At 29.1% G+C, this 16,595-nt stretch overlaps 1 protein-coding gene across 2 annotated transcripts in view; it reads left to right on the forward strand.

Moving 5' to 3' along the window:
* The window catches only part of LOC126858946 (protein phosphatase Slingshot), a 121,905-nt gene that overhangs the window by 3,193 nt on the left and 102,117 nt on the right, over positions 1-16,595 (forward strand). For both annotated transcript variants that reach the window (XM_050609695.1, XM_050609694.1), the window contains exon 2: positions 6,404-6,459. In XM_050609695.1, coding sequence (XP_050465652.1) covers positions 6,404-6,459 — 56 coding nt within the window. The remainder of the gene's footprint in view (positions 1-6,403; positions 6,460-16,595) is intronic.

Below are 16,595 nucleotides of genomic sequence, written 5' to 3' on the forward strand. Positions count from 1 at the left end.
CTAGTGTGCTTTGTGCGTTACTCGTAACGTGTATTGTAATAAAATATTTTAATAAAAATCGAATCAGAAATATTTCGATATTTTAGCTATTCAAGAAAACTATATTTAGTTGAATACATATGAGATTTTTTTTATTATATTATATAAAATGTATTGTAATACATGTGGAATTTATTTTATGAATGGATTCTTTGATTAATTTAAAGTTAATCTCGGTTTCACTTGTTTTATCCGCACACGAAAGATGATGCAGTCAATATCAGACACTCTGTATACATATGTATGTGTGTATATACAAATATATGTATATATAAAATTTCTTGTTTTTTGATATTAAATATTTTGAAAACTAGTGAAATTAAAATTTTACTAAAATCTATTTGAAAATTGAATAAATAATACAAATTGATAAGAAATAAAAATATCTATATTTAGTCCAGAAGATTTTTTAACTTGCGATGAGTTGTAATTTATAAATGATCGATACAGTTATTTTCATGAAAAAAAATTTATCAAAGAATATATCTTTAGAATAGCTTCTGCATTAGATATAATATATTCTGCATACATTACAAAAATAAATAACAGAATTTTTTTGCTTCGTAAATTTGCTTGAATTGAAATAAAAATTTTGTATTTATATACGCATCGATGTATTATATTCATAATTTTTAAAAAGGTTTTATGCTAAATTTTTACGTATTTAATTTTTTTATTTTTGTAAGATATAGGATGAATTTTTTGTTATAATGGAAATTTATCATAGCCACATGTATATTCGTGACAAAATATATATATAATAAATAAATAAATAAAAATAAATTAGCGTAAAGTAAATGAGGTTTCGATGAGAATAAAAAACGAATCGGGGAGATAAGTACAATTTCTATAAAGATAATTGAGGTAAACAACTACCGTTACCCGAATTAATCACATACTTTTCTTCGGGGCTAATGAAGATCTACGATAACGGCATCCTAAGCAACACGCAAATCATATCGAGTAGGGAAAGTCAGTTTAACGATCGTACGACATTATGGACACGCGCATATTTTGTGTATATTAGCACGCAAAGGCACAAAGTCGCCACTCAGGGTATTAATTATGAAGCGAAACTTAAAACTGGATAGTGTAAAATTATATTTTCTATTATTTTTTGCATTATCATTCTTTGCTTGATTTTCGTCTGTTCCAGAATTATTTAATAATAATTATTTTTATTGTAATTATTTTTTTCGGTGACAAACTTGCATTATATGTATAGTTTATTTGATTGACACAATAAACTTTATCTCAATTATAAATGTGATTATATGTGTAAAAATTCTTGTATATATAAAAAAAGATTAAGTTTTTAAAAATAATTAATGATAAAATAAGTTTAAAATAGAAAACGATGATAAGATAGTTTTTTTTTTTTTTTTTTTTCTAAAATATAAATGTTTGTTTTTTTACATATAATTATAGCTGTATGCTATATGGTGCATTTCTATATGACGCATCTCTATTTAAAATTATTTTGTGAAAGCATAGAAAATATTAACAAAATTTTTGAAACAGTTTTGAAAATTGAGATTACGTACTTATAATTAAAACACTATACAAGAAAGAGGGTTAATTGATCTATCTATTTGGATGTATTTGCCACCACGATTTTGCACAAATTCTCATGCGTAACTATTGTGCATTGTTTCATTGTTTGTCACGCACAAGCCAGGCTTGTTTTTTAACTCTTCTTAATTGAGCAACGGCGTAATTAAGCATTAAGATGGATCGACACGTAACCGTTGTAACATTAATCTATGTGCAATCCAGTTACATTGTTTGAAAGCACATTACAAGATCCGAAAGTGTATTCTCTGTTTCCTTAGATAATATCTCTGTATTATATATTTTCTTTGTTACGTATTTTGGATACGCGCAATTATGAAACGATATATCGTGAACTTTGCTAGAAAGTGAAAGTTCTTTCAATTCATTAGTATTATTAGTTATTATTTGGACTTATGATATATATTCGCATATTGAACTTTCTATTATACTAAAGTAAATTTTATTGAATCTATTTTGCTTTAAAATCTTATTTTTTAAAGTAAATGGCATATATTATTGAAATATGCTTGAATATTTGAATTTGAGCATTTTCTGTCAGAAAAAGCTATACAATATTTTTATCATTTAACATGATTTTTTATTTCATATTCAGTTATTCCGTTTTGAATCGTATTCTCTTAATCAATCGGCATAACTTTGCACAGACAGCAGACAGAACACGTTTTTCTAGCTTGATTGCAGAGTCAACTTTCAAGCTAAAAAGATGATATGTTGAGCGTGCAATACTAAAGAAGCGACAGATAGGATTATCAAGATATACGTGCTAATGCGTGCATAATTTATCTTTGATATATACAAGAGAAGTCGATATTCAAATCGTGTGAAATTTTCTTTCAACTTGACAATTTATATCTGCGCGCTGGTGCATTTTTATGAAGCTCCTATTTTAAGATTTGCACCGTTACATATACCTGTTGTGTTTTTTTTTTATCTATAAAAATTAATATTTTAATATTTATTTTAATATTTATTTTACCTTAGAATATTTTGTTCTTCTGCTCTGGTTCATAAAAATGGAATAAAAGCGCAAACATGTCGAATATAATTTTTCAATCGTACAAAGGTAAACATTCAAACAGAGAAATCTGACAGTCTAAAGTTATGTGTGTATCTGAACACGACGCGAATTTTAGATTATAATTGCACTCGGAACTGATGAAAATGGCGAAATGCGGATACGAGATTCGCGATCGCGTACGACAGTGTTGTTTAATCGCTCCCACATGAATTACCTCGCATTTCTCTCGATATTTGTATGTATGTATTAACTCTCGATACACTCTCCTTAACAGAAATACACTATTACATGTATGTGCAGTTGATTTCGCTTTCTCACGATATATTCATGAGAAATTCCTTGACTTTTTCTAGACATCGATACAATTTCCGCATATAAAGCATATTGATCGATATTAGATAAAATTATTGGAGTTGATTAATATTGAATATAAATTTATTTTGAGATAAAATAGAATGTAATCTTACCTTATTCTGCAATTTGTAGATTTGATCGAAAATATAATTATTTACTATAAAATTTGTATAATTGTAACATTTGAAATAACATAGGAAGAGTAATCGGTCATTCATGTTATATTTTTTCTCAAAAAAGATAGCAACATATATTTAAATTACAATATATTTAAAATACGTTTCTTTTGCTTGCATTATTTTTTATATATCATGTTAATAATTATTTAACGCAGATGAAAATTAAGAGCACGGTAATTCAATTGTAAGTGTAGTCTGAAATTTATATATATATATATATATATATATATATATATATAAATAATATATTGCAACTTTTGTTGATGTGACAAAATTAAATATAATTGTAAATTAAATTTAAATCTAAATAAAATTTATTATTTGTTGTGAAAATCTATGAATTTATTTTAATGAGATATCGCAGAATTGCTGATTTTAATAATTTACACATGCATATCTTTCTCGGAGAAAACATTAAAACTAACATGAGAATTGCTATTTTCGAAGCACCCTATATGCAGTTTGAATGTATCTAGAACTGTGCCCCTTGTTTATTGTGAGTAAAAGTGAAGATGAGTGGGAAGTGTGCTGGAAAGGTCATGTGTAATGTAACGCTCAGACTTACTTCTTGAAACGGTACTTTAAATCATTTCACGTAAATGTTACAATTCTCATAGCTTACATTAAAACATCTTGAAAATTTTTTAGTGATATGCAAATGTTCAAAAAAATTGTGCATTTAAATTGTACATTTCTTTTCCGAGATCTAAAAATATTGCAAAAATGAAGTTGATTATTTTGGGGCTTAGGATGATGTGGATGAAAATAAGTTGTTTTTACTCTCATGGTAGACAGTTAATTCGACTTAAATTGACTTTGCTGAATTTTAAAATGGACGAATAATTGATTAAAGTTAGAAATGCTCATAGTAATGGCGATGAATTATCTCACTTTGTATCGCGCGATGCATTCTCTGAGTTTTCGTTTTAAAAGTCACAATTAAAAGAGCTGCAAGGCCTCTACTTCTTCTTTTTCGCTTTGCCTCGGTCAGGCGCAATCTTCTTTTCAGCAAATGAAAGGTTCTATTTTAAGCCGCGCTAAAGTAAGATTGAAAAATTGTACTGTGCTTCTAATAGAGAGAACGCACATATTGTTTTATGCGCTCACACGATCAATTTTTTTTTCACCGCGATAATATATTGTAAAATATCTTCTCCAAGGATAATTGCAGAATATGCTTTATTATCATATTCCAATCTCTGAAAGAATGTCAAACTATATAATATTGTTGAATATTTTTGAAATTATATCTAGCTTGTATATTTTATATTTTCAGAATATATCAGAAGATATATTAAAATATATCATACTTAATGAAAAAATACTTTATTATAGTGTTTTGAAAAGGTAAGAAATACTATAAGAATGAATGCGACAAAAAAATAAGTTTCCATTAAAAAAAAAAATAAAGTTGACTTTAAAATGGATCTTGAAAGCGTCCACCGAATCAGAAATAAATAATATGTTTGCTTCTCAAAATCAAACAACTTTTGTTTCAAATTTTCTTTTCAAAAATACGTTGTTTTCGAGATATTTAGATGTCTCAATTTAAAAAAAACTCACCTTGTATATATTTAATGCAATACGATTTCTTTTTGTTAATGCGCAGATTATAAAATTTTATTGCATTGCAATTTTCCAATATTATATTTACGCGTAAAACGCCAAAAACGCTCTCGAGGACAATTCATTTTGCTTGTATGCCGAGCATCCTTGGTTTTGGGGGACTAAAAAGGGGTTGCCCTATCGTGCACTTTGCATATAGAGAAGTGCACTTAATACGAAGGGGCTAGTTGCATTTTTTTTTTAACAGTGCGGGACGAGAGTAGCCTTGAGCTGGTCGTCTATTGATTTTAAGGGTTCGTTTTCTGCGTGATCGTACGCCACGGCGCAGGACTCGAGCTCTTCGTATCCTCGGTATTTACGATGCACTTTATTAATAAAAGAGTCACCACACAGTGACACCCGCGCGTAGCCTACATATACATGCAGCCAAATGACGCGTGGAAATGTTACGCTATTATTTGCGAGAGGCGATATAAAGCAAGATCATAAATTTTCCTGCGATATATTAACTTGTACCGAAAATAAAAACGAGACTATTTTTTTAATGTTTATTGATATACAAATACGTATAAAACAATGTTTCAGGTATAACGTACATTTATTAAAGCTTATTAAACATTATTAGTTATTAATGAAATTATTAAAATTAACAAAGAGATTACGGATTATATAGAGTGATACTAATGCAGTTTCCTTAACTTTTTATATATAATAGTACTCCATTTTATTTTATCAGATTGAAAAATAATTTTTATTTTATTATTTATTCTTTATTACTGTAAAGTTAGAGAATTTTTTTCATAATTTTTTATATTGAAGTAAAATCTGACTAAAGTTCTAAAAAATTATAGATATGCGATATGTTTAAAAAAAAATTAAATAAATATGATTAAATAAAAAAAATAGTTCCGAAGATACGGTTTGCCAGTTTCACAGTTCTTTTATTTAAGTCAAGATCGATTTGAATTTTAATAAAATATTGATAAAACTATTTAGAATTCTCAAAAAAATGTCAGATTTTTGAAGAAAAATTGTTTATTTGCTGGAATAAAAAATTTTCATTTATGAAGTAAATTGCCAATCTCTTTTTGTCGTTGCTTCTTTTTATGATAGGTTTGTTTGCCAACAATGTTTCGTCAGACGAGAATAATAAACTTTCGAATTAAGCGTTTGCGCAGTTTTTTTCGGTAGCTTACAGTATTGTATGTCTTCAGATATACAACTGTTTGTCAACGTGCTGTACCGTTCACCGTGGTTGTCACGATACCTCAATTATCTTCGAGAAGGAGGGAAGAACGAATAAAGGCTATTCCCTTGTCATGAAGTTAATATTGATGTAATTGCACAGCAACGTTGTCTTTATTGGCGCTTTCACCGCAAATTATTAACGCTGCGTGTTTGGCTTTTTTTGTTCTGTGAACAAAGTTCTGTGACAAAAAAAAAAAAATAATCAAATAAGAAAAGAGGAAACAAGAAAAGAGAGTTTTGCCGTTAATTATTAATTTCTTAAGTTGTTACTGATCTTAAATGATCACCGATAAAATCGTGATCTATATAATTTTAGAGTTCTAATCTTTAAAGATTATAAAATACTTCTGCGTGTATATATGCTTATCTCTTATATATTTATAATATAAGAATTGTATTGTATATAGATATTATATTTTTTTAGGATTCGGGAGCAGGAGCACCAGCTGACGATGATGATACTACGAGAAGTTGTAAAAGGTAATTTCATTAATAATAATTATTAAAATTTTTTATACAAGAATATACTTTTTTCCACTTTAGAGAAGACATGATAGATATTTTGATTAAACAAAATAATATAAAGTCATTTCTTACGCATAAAAATATATATACACAATTGAAAAATTTGGCTCAAATTTGATATAAATTGCATGTCCCAAACAGTCTACACAAATCTTTGTGTTAATTTAACATAATATCGATATATTAAATAGTGATACTAACACTACACTATAATTTCAATACAAAAATAAATGCAAACTTTGTAGTGACTTGAAAGAAATTTGGTGTAAAATCAACGTATTTTTAATGATAAAATTAATTCGAGAAAATGATGTTATTGACGGCGTGTAATCACTCTCACCCCTATTGTAAAATAAAATCAATTTTTTTTTGTAAATTTTAACAGATAAATTCTTTCATTAATAATATGGAATATATCTATTGTGTAAAATTAAAAATATGCGTACATTGCGTTATTTTCACACTTTTTTCAATTGTTTTAATAACAATTTAACATTTGAATTCAATTAACACAACGATAATATGTTAAACTAACACATGAACGTGTTAAATATTTAATATAAAAATTTTACTCAGCATATTTTTTAACAAGAAAACAAATTTTCCAATCGTGCATATTATGAAAATAATACAATAAATGAGAGATATTTAAAAATATTGTTTTTTGTTTTTATTAAAATGCGCAAATTAGGTTTTAAATATTTAAATTATATATTATTACCGCAACACATATCGTATTATCAATGTTAAGCAAACTCGCTCTAGCCTTACGATATCTCAGCGAATTCAAGACACCCTATATAAGCGAATACGTACCCAGTTTCAATGATGATAAGATCGAGTTACACACAAGACCGTTAAGTGTGTGTGACGAGATCCACGGAGATTTCGTGCTCTCATCTTGCGCATGGAATGTTTTCGCAGCCGGTCTCCTCGCTTGTCACCGCGTAGTAACTCCGGCTACCGGGTTTGAAAAGCGCGAAATTAAGCGGAATTTAACACGAGCACAGGCTAATAAGTCCTGATAAGGAGAGAACGATAGCTATCTAGACTGGTAGCAGTCCTCTCTACTTAACGAATAATTTGCTCTCGTTTTATCAGCTATTAAAAGTACGATCGGCGTTCGGTCGCCTTCTCAAGGATAACCGTCTCGATCTGATAAAACTCTCCTTACGCAGTTTCCGTGGAGATGTATGGAATCGTTTGAATTTTTTTTTTTCGATGCTATATTTTCGTGTTTTTTTTTTTCGCGAGGACGATCTCTCGCAGGTACGACGGGATGAGTTTTATCACTGGATATCCGAGATGCATCTAACACTTTTATTGGTTTAGCCGAGCACAGTATCGTGTTTTACTCTGTTTATATTCTTGGAGACAGGTATTAGGGGAGGTGTACTGTAACGATGAACACTGGTCTTATCGCTATGCGAATGGATACCTGATCTGAAATTAGTTTACTTTATGCATATCTTCGAGATTTTAAATGGAGATCGTTTTCTTTGAGCTCATGCGACTCGTTATTTTTATATTATTATTTTACGATGTAAGAGTATTTTCAATATTAAAACAATAGTATAATTATATTGTATTGTAGATAGTAAAAATATAATAAAAATTATATTTTTATTTACAACAAAATGTTTTAATATTAAAAATAATAATTTGAGTTTTTTTAAAAATATATTGATAAATAATACAATATATGACTTATTTTGTTAAAAGTATAATAATATTTCAAAAAATTAAAGTTAATATTTCAAAATAAATTATATTAAAGTTTCAAAAAATTTCGTGAGGTCGCCCCTATATATTAAAGATTTACCAAATATTTATGTATTGCCTATATACTCCTGCATCTTATTATTCCATTTTTGCGAATGGCAGTCTTAAAAATATGGCTAATTATTTTCTAGAATCTTTTCGTTTCAGTAATTTATTTAATAATTTAATGCTTTATAATATCATAAATAAAACCTGGATATACGAAGTCGTAAAATGAAGATGATAAACATCTTTCTATATTTTACAAAGCGGCCTCATAGCGTTTACGATCAACAATCTCTTCCGGGCGAAAGGTACTTATTCGCGTGAAAATATAATTCAGACTCGCGCGATTGTCGCCATCCGTCGTGCTCCCGGAACCGCGTCGATTATTAAGCAGGAAATTACGCGAGAAAACGTGGCGTAGCATTACTTAATCAACGATGAAACGAGTTCTTCCTCGTCGAAGCACATCTTCGCTTCCTCCTTCGTTCGAGACGTCGTCGTTATAATTCGCTTAACTCGATTTAAATCTCGCCCGAGGAAAGCGATGCGTGCCCGTGCGTGCGAATTTCCTGTCTCTCGGATGCAGACAGCGTGATGCATCTCCAATCTGCGTCGCACTTGTGCGAAAGTGTACGTGCCAGGAAATCTTCACGGAACCGATTCACTTCTCCCGCTACGAGCCTTCGCGGAGAAGCCTTCGCTCTTAATCGTCTGACTTTCTATCGTGCGTTTGCGTAACATCTCGCCTCGCGCGCGGATCGTAACGTTACGTTATGCGGGAAACGTAATCGAAGTTGGAAAGAAAGAGGAAAAAAAACTTTTCGTCCAAACCGGATATTAAAATACCCGTCTCAAACGAAGGGTCGCGATCGTTATGAGAATTTTAATCGCGGATATTGCTGCGGATGAAGGGTAGAGAGATCACTCCGACTTTTTTATATGTCTAAATGATTAAAACAAATAGAAAGTATATATATATAGATTTTTTAATAGCTTTTTTAATCATTAAAAAGATGAAACTTTTCTTGACATAGTATTAGTGCATAGTGTTATGAAGATAAATAAAATATTTTTTAATTAATTTCAAATAATTTTTAAATTTTAAGAAAAAATTTGGCTTTTAAAGTTTGATTATAGAGATTTACAAAACAATGATTTTCCTTAATATTTTTACTAAAGAAAATGGTTCTTAAAGTCATAAGAAATATTGTTATTAATTCGCAATTTTATTCGCTATTAAAATGACATTTTCACTTGTCGTGATTTATTCTGCGATGTCACGAATTCCCGATTGCTTTCAATTTCAGATAAAGGGTTGTTGGTTATGGCAATATAACACGAATTGTTATGCACTTTCTCGCTTATTTCATCCTCGTATAGAAAAATCGATTTCTGGACAATCAACATCGTAATATAATACCCTCGATTCAGTCTTGAACTCCTGGCAGCACCGATGCTTGCTTGCTATTTTTGGATAGATTGTTCGGAAGGCACATTTCTCAGCAGGGCATGTATCCGATACATGACCTTTTAGCTCAGCTAAAGTTCAGACTGCCAGCATAAAGTCTTGCGAGATTATTATTCCTCTAGGGAGAGATGTTGTCTTTGCACACACAATACATCTATTAAGACAATTCGTAATGAGAATTTAAATATATATTGCCTAATTAATTCTTTGTGCACCATATTTTTGATTTTCAAAGTATGTTTAAAGTAGAAATTGAAAATGTCATAATTTGGCGATACATATACTTATATATATTCAATATGTTTGATACATTCGAAGTTTGACGTATATAAAATGTCGTGGAGTAACTTAAATAATTTTTTTTATTTATTATGACTTACGAATAATTTATATAATCAGTTACAATTATAAAAGATTAGACAAATATCCTATTAAGGATGTATGTATCATATGTCGACAAAAGCATTAAAATTTCATAGATTGTTCTACTATTTTTTCTGAGTATCTGTGCAAAACTTGAGCACAATTCTCTTAATAGTTTGGAAATTATTTAATTTAAAATAATTTCCAAACCGTTAGTAGTATTGATTCTTATGGAAAATCGCGTATTGTGGCACTTATTGACAAATTTAAGGAGAAAAAAATGTAGCCAATGAAATAAAAATTTTCACACATATTAAGAAAATTCTAATAAATATTTGTGCAGAACTTGATTTAGATCTACCTATTCGTTTAAAAGTTATTTATTAAAAATTATATAGAAAAATATTATCTCTCTCTCTCTCTCTCTCCCTCTCTTTCTTTGCAAATCATTTTTTTTTTATTTTTTTTTTTTATTTCTTGCAATTGATTTCAGGGAGTATTCACGATTAAAAATTTTTGTCGTAAATTAGGAAAAATATTAATTATAATTATTTTCTTTTACGAAGACGTTAAAAAATATATTATTTTGTGATCCTTTAATTCTTTTTATAAACCAGATTTATTTATTTGATTTTTCAAACAGTATAAACGTAAGAAATATATAATAATTTATTGCTAGCTTTTAGATATTTTTGTATATCAACAATTTGCATATATCAACTTTATTGATCGAAATTATTTACAATCTTAATATCTTGATTAGAGCATCTGTATTTCGTTAGGATCATTACCTTTGACAAATAACATGTTCAAAGTATCAATTACAGAACGTAAATAGTGTCAAAGTAATTAAACTGATATCGTGGTGCTAATCTAAATTTATAATTGCAATTGAATTCAGCCCTCATCACTTTAAGGGACAGAAGCTTAGTAGATGTGTATAACCAATAGTGTAATTATCGATAATTGCGATCTGCAATCGGATGATGCTTATTTCACAATTGCAATACGATGACTCGAATCGCGTGGGTGGATCTAATGCCACTTATTTGTTTGTAAAACTTTCAGGATTTAGTGACCGCGTCGCGAAGAGAAAGTAATCGATATCACGATGCAATAAGTAAATACTTCGATTATAAATTTAATTATACATATATATAAATATAAATTTATATATTATATATTATATACATTTATTCATAAATTTTTTATATACATATGCAGGGTGCGGCATTTAAATTGATATTTCTAACTATCACAAAAACAAAGCATTTTATAAAAAGTTTCAAGACAAAAGTATATTTTATATGTTTTATATCAAAATATGTCAGATTAAGATAAAATCAGTCGAAAAATATTTAGCATAAAAATACTTTATTATAATTTTTTAAAAAAGTTTCGAGAAGAGCTATAAGAATATGCAATAAAAAGTAAGGGTTTCCATTTAAAAAAATAAAATTGATTTTTAAATGATGTCAAACGTTCATTAAAATTAAAAATAAATAATAGCTATTCTCTTCCTCCTCAAAAACAAACAACAACTTTTGTCTAAAACATTTTTTTAATAAAATGTTTTACTTTTATGACATTTAGACGTGTCAATTAAATTCCTCACCCTGTATAATAAATAATTCACACACATGTTTTGCATAAATTCCGCATTTTCAATTTTCGCATAAATTTGGACAGCTGCATTAATAGGTTTTTATCTAATTCGTTTCGACAATAGTAACAACAACAACAACAACAACAACAACAACATGGCTGGCGATGCGCTTTCCTTTTACGTTCCGTATGACCTGCCATAAATTTAGAATCCGACCGCAAACTCATTAGTGTCCGTCACGAGGTAGACGCGTTGCCCTAACTTTGTCCGCCGTCGCCATAATTTTCTGCACGCCTCGTCGCTTATGCCACGAAGAAAATTTCGATCACTCGTTACAAAGAAAAAGAAAAGAACATTTTGTATTTATCATTAAGCTACGATCTCATGCGTAATTGATGCTGCTCTAATTTTCTGTGTCACATCTTGGCGTACCACCAATTGGACGAACAATTGTAGGCCTATTTAATAGTCATAGAGATCGCAATACTTTGTTGTCTTTAAGGCGTTATCTCCAATTACATAATGTTTGCGGTTTCAATATATCTCGCAATTACAAATCGACGTGTGTATCGAATTCCAGGCTTGTTAACATAGAGTTGCTAAAAAGCGAGTTAGCGCTTTTGTCGACCATCGCATTTTAAGAGATGCATGATTGTACCTTAAATATCACATCGCGAGCGGAGAGAAGCTGAGGCTCGTAAGAACTTCTGACGATCCGCTCTCTCGGTTGCCCGAAGCGAACCGAGGCGGTCTACCTTGAACGGGATTCCTGGTCGTTCGTAAATTTCACTAACAAAGAGTCACGAGACTCGTGAGGATAATAGCCGGATATACACGTATTTTCTCTCGCTAACGTGGATAATGCCGCATACACGCCGCTCATTACAGTCTTGCAGATTCCGATAGTTTTTTATACGCAAGTGAGAAGTAAATACAGAAAATGATGTATATTATTTCTCGTCTATTTGTTATCCCCTATTTTTAACTGTGTACTTTCTCCTCACTATAGATGCTATAATAATATACGGATCATGAATTTATAGTCGCGATAGGCACAATACACTGTGCGATAAGACTTTTTCTTTTTATTAATGACGTATTATCGCAGTTTATTTTTTGTATCTTTGAGTTTTATTTTTTTCTAATATTTAAGAGATAACTAAAAGAAATCTAATTATTATAAATGCAAATTTTATTTACGAATTTTAGATAACTAAGAAAGATTAGGGAATATATAAAATTATTAACGTTTATCTTTCAATGATTTTCAGAAAATGATATTCTAGAGAAGAGACCAATCTGGAGCCGAAAAATTGGTTTCCCAATTTCTGAAAATTAAAAATTTTGATGCTGATTATATTATATAAGGCTATTAATATTATTAAAAAATTTGCGCTGATGAATTTAATGATTTTATCAAATTTTTTATATTTTTTATTTTTAATAACATTTTAATGAGTTCTGATTATTTTCACAAATTACATATACATCTAATTATTAATGATGTTAAATTGAAATTATTGATTTTTGATTAATTGCTGATATATATATGTATATTTGCCTTAGACGTCATTCTTTATATATCTGCCGAATTACCGAGTTTTTCGAGACTTTCGTACGTAACCCTGAACTATATTTCAGTCGAGCATTTCGAAGGAGTGCAAACAAAGAGCGATCTTACACAATTTGAGATTGTATCGTGCTTCGAAACGTGGTAATTGGTTTCCGTCTTGCGACATGCATTGGTCGATTGTTCTTGACCGAGGTTCGTGAAAATAGTCTTACGACAAGAATTTATTCGACATAAATCATGAAATAATTTTTGACGAAATTAAGTTGAATTGTTGTTACATATCGAGATAGAATAGTAGCAAAACTGTCAAAATTAAAAAAAAAAAAACAAACATATTTCTTACGTTTATACTGTTTGCAAAATCAAATGAATAAATGGATTAAAAAGAATTAAAATATCACGAAATAATATGATTTTTAACGCCTTCGTAAAAGAAAATAGTTGTAATTAATATTTTTTCTTATTTACGATAAAAATATTTGAATATTCTCTGAAATCTGCAAGAAACAAAAGAAAAGACGAATAATTTGCAGAGAGAGAGAGAGAGAATTTTTTCTATTATTTTTAGTAAATAACTTTTAAATGACTAAGTAAATCTAAATCAAGTTTTGCACAAATATTGATTAAATTTGTTTTTTAATACATGTGCCAATTTTTATTTTGTTGGCAATGTTTTTTCCTTATCAAATTTGTCAATAAGTACTACAATACACGATTTTCCATAAGACTCAATACTATGTTAAATCTAAATAAAGTTCAAATCTTTAAGAGAATAATGCTCAGATCTTGCATAGATACTCAGAGGAAATAGTAGAATAATCTACGAAATTTTTATCCTTTTGACAATGTTTTGATATTTGACACCTTCTTCATTTGATACATTTTTTAAGTACTTGTCATAAAACAAAATTATAATTTCTAAGTGAATGTTAAAAGTGCAAGTCGATGAATTTTTTTTTTTTTTTCTTAATTTTTTAATAGGTTAATAAAATTTTAATTTTGATATATCACGTAAAAAGTTTGATGAGTACAATTGATCTTAAAGAAATTTTTATTGCAGAATTATTTTTCTCTTAAGTTTTGAAAAAATCTATGTGGTTATGAGAAATATAATTTTCTGGAACATCCTGTTGTACATCGTTTACATCAACTTATTGCGTCTAGTAATTTATTCACGTATATATTCTCTGCGCGCGGATCGACACGAGAGTAAGAAAACCTGTTCGTAAGAACAGCTTGTAGGTAGTAACGTGGAGTACGGAGTGATCGGCACTTCAATTTGTATGAAGACGCAAATCTGGATATTCGTTTATATCGGTCTTGTTGAGCGGCTGATTTTCAATGAGTCACATCCAGAAATCCTTTTACGGATACTTGTAATATCCTACAATCGATGAATTATTATCAAAATTTTTGCGAGATTATCTATTTACTATCAAAATGGTTTCCCAAGTCTTAAATTTTATCTTTGACACCTATTTTTCTAATCTTGAATATTCTTATTTATGATTTAATGAAATATGCATATTTAATTACACAATTTCGCTATAATATTTAGTCACACGTCATTAATTTATTACGTTATTATTTATTATAAGTTAATTGCGTTACCCTTTTCTCCTCTATTCTGTCCCTTACATAGAGTTTCATATTTTTCTATATTTTTTTTTGTAACAAAATTTTTTTCTTATGAAGAAATGATATTAAATAGCGCTTTAAGAAAATATATTAAACAAAATTATTTGTGTGTGTGTGTCAATCATAATCATTCAGTCAGTGTGTTAATCATTATAATTCTGCTTGCACCTCCACTTCAAAGATAACGTAATGAATGACATCTTAAAATCGCAAACGTTGAATCACTTATTTAAACTTTCCTACCTTATCACTTTCATTACAAAATCCCGGATGCGCTCTGAGAATATGCAAAATCGATGACCAAGAAATACTTTCCTTAACTGTCACACACACACACACACACACGCGCACGCATAATGTGTGTGTGTATATATATCTTACATAGAGATATGAGCAAAACCAATTATTTTAACATCTTCCTTTCTATATGAAAGTATCTTTAGCGAGAACAATAGCACGTAAAAATTGCAAGCTGCCCTTTGAACTTTCCTGGCATTTTGCTTTGTAAAGTTAATAAATATAAAGAACTTGAGCAACATTAACGCATCGTTGCTGTCCCTACTGCCATTTCTACACCTACAGTATATAACATATGTTCAGATAAAGTCATGCAAGATATTAAAAATATATAAAATTGCAATCTTTGCTTTGGCTAATTTTCATGGCGTTTAAATATTAAAGTAAATGCAAGAACTCTCGAGACAATTTATTTTATTATTAAGAATTAAGATAATGAAATTATCTTGCTTATTTTTATTATTTTTGTGTATTTTGATAAGTAATTTTTACTTTTGTGAGCTTTAGTATTATTCGAGTTTATCAATAAAACCGAAACTATCAATTTAAACAACCATATTTTGATTCTACTAAATGTAAAGAGAATTTTTATGTAAAAATAATTTACATACATATAATGAAAGAGAAAGAGAAATAAAAATACAGTTGCTATCATACATTATATATAATGTTAGTTATGTATTGATACTTAATAAAGAATTCAGTAAGTCCTATCTTGAAATATTTAATTTTGTGCTTAAACACTTTTTTATATTGGGTTATAAATTGAATACTTCAATCTTTTGCGTCACGTATATATTATATTTATATTTATCATGGTATATTTAAAACTATGTTGATCTATAAAATATTAAATATTTAAAGCACATCATAAAGTGTTCCCTTTTTTTTACCGATCTTTTTTCACAACGTCTATACTTTTGCGAATTTATTTTCTTATCGTCTCTGAAAAATTGTGCACATATTAAATGCCAATCGTTCAGATAGGCTCTTTTTTCTTGGCGGAGTACGCCGCGGGAGATAAAACTAGCTGCGGGTTCATTAGACCTTATCTGTCATTCCGAGATTCTTGATGAGAACGTAAAAAGTGACATGTATCGCGGAATAGATTTTCATATCGCGTGCCTTAGTGCAATATATGCATGTACTATTAGCTTTTCTCGCGATCATCATTGAAGCTAGTACGGATGCTAGTAAGAAATCTTAAAATGCATATATCCGTCGAGTAAAGCAATCTTTACATATCCAGAGAAACTGGTTTGCAACGACGATCAATTTTTGTTATAATTATTATTTTAAATTATCGCATAATACAATGCAATAATCTGTTGATTTGTATTATTGATTTATACATTACATACATTGGATATTATTTTATA

This window comes from Cataglyphis hispanica, chromosome 2, assembly GCF_021464435.1.
Source record: "Cataglyphis hispanica isolate Lineage 1 chromosome 2, ULB_Chis1_1.0, whole genome shotgun sequence".
NCBI classification, from domain to species: Eukaryota; Metazoa; Arthropoda; class Insecta; order Hymenoptera; family Formicidae; genus Cataglyphis; species Cataglyphis hispanica.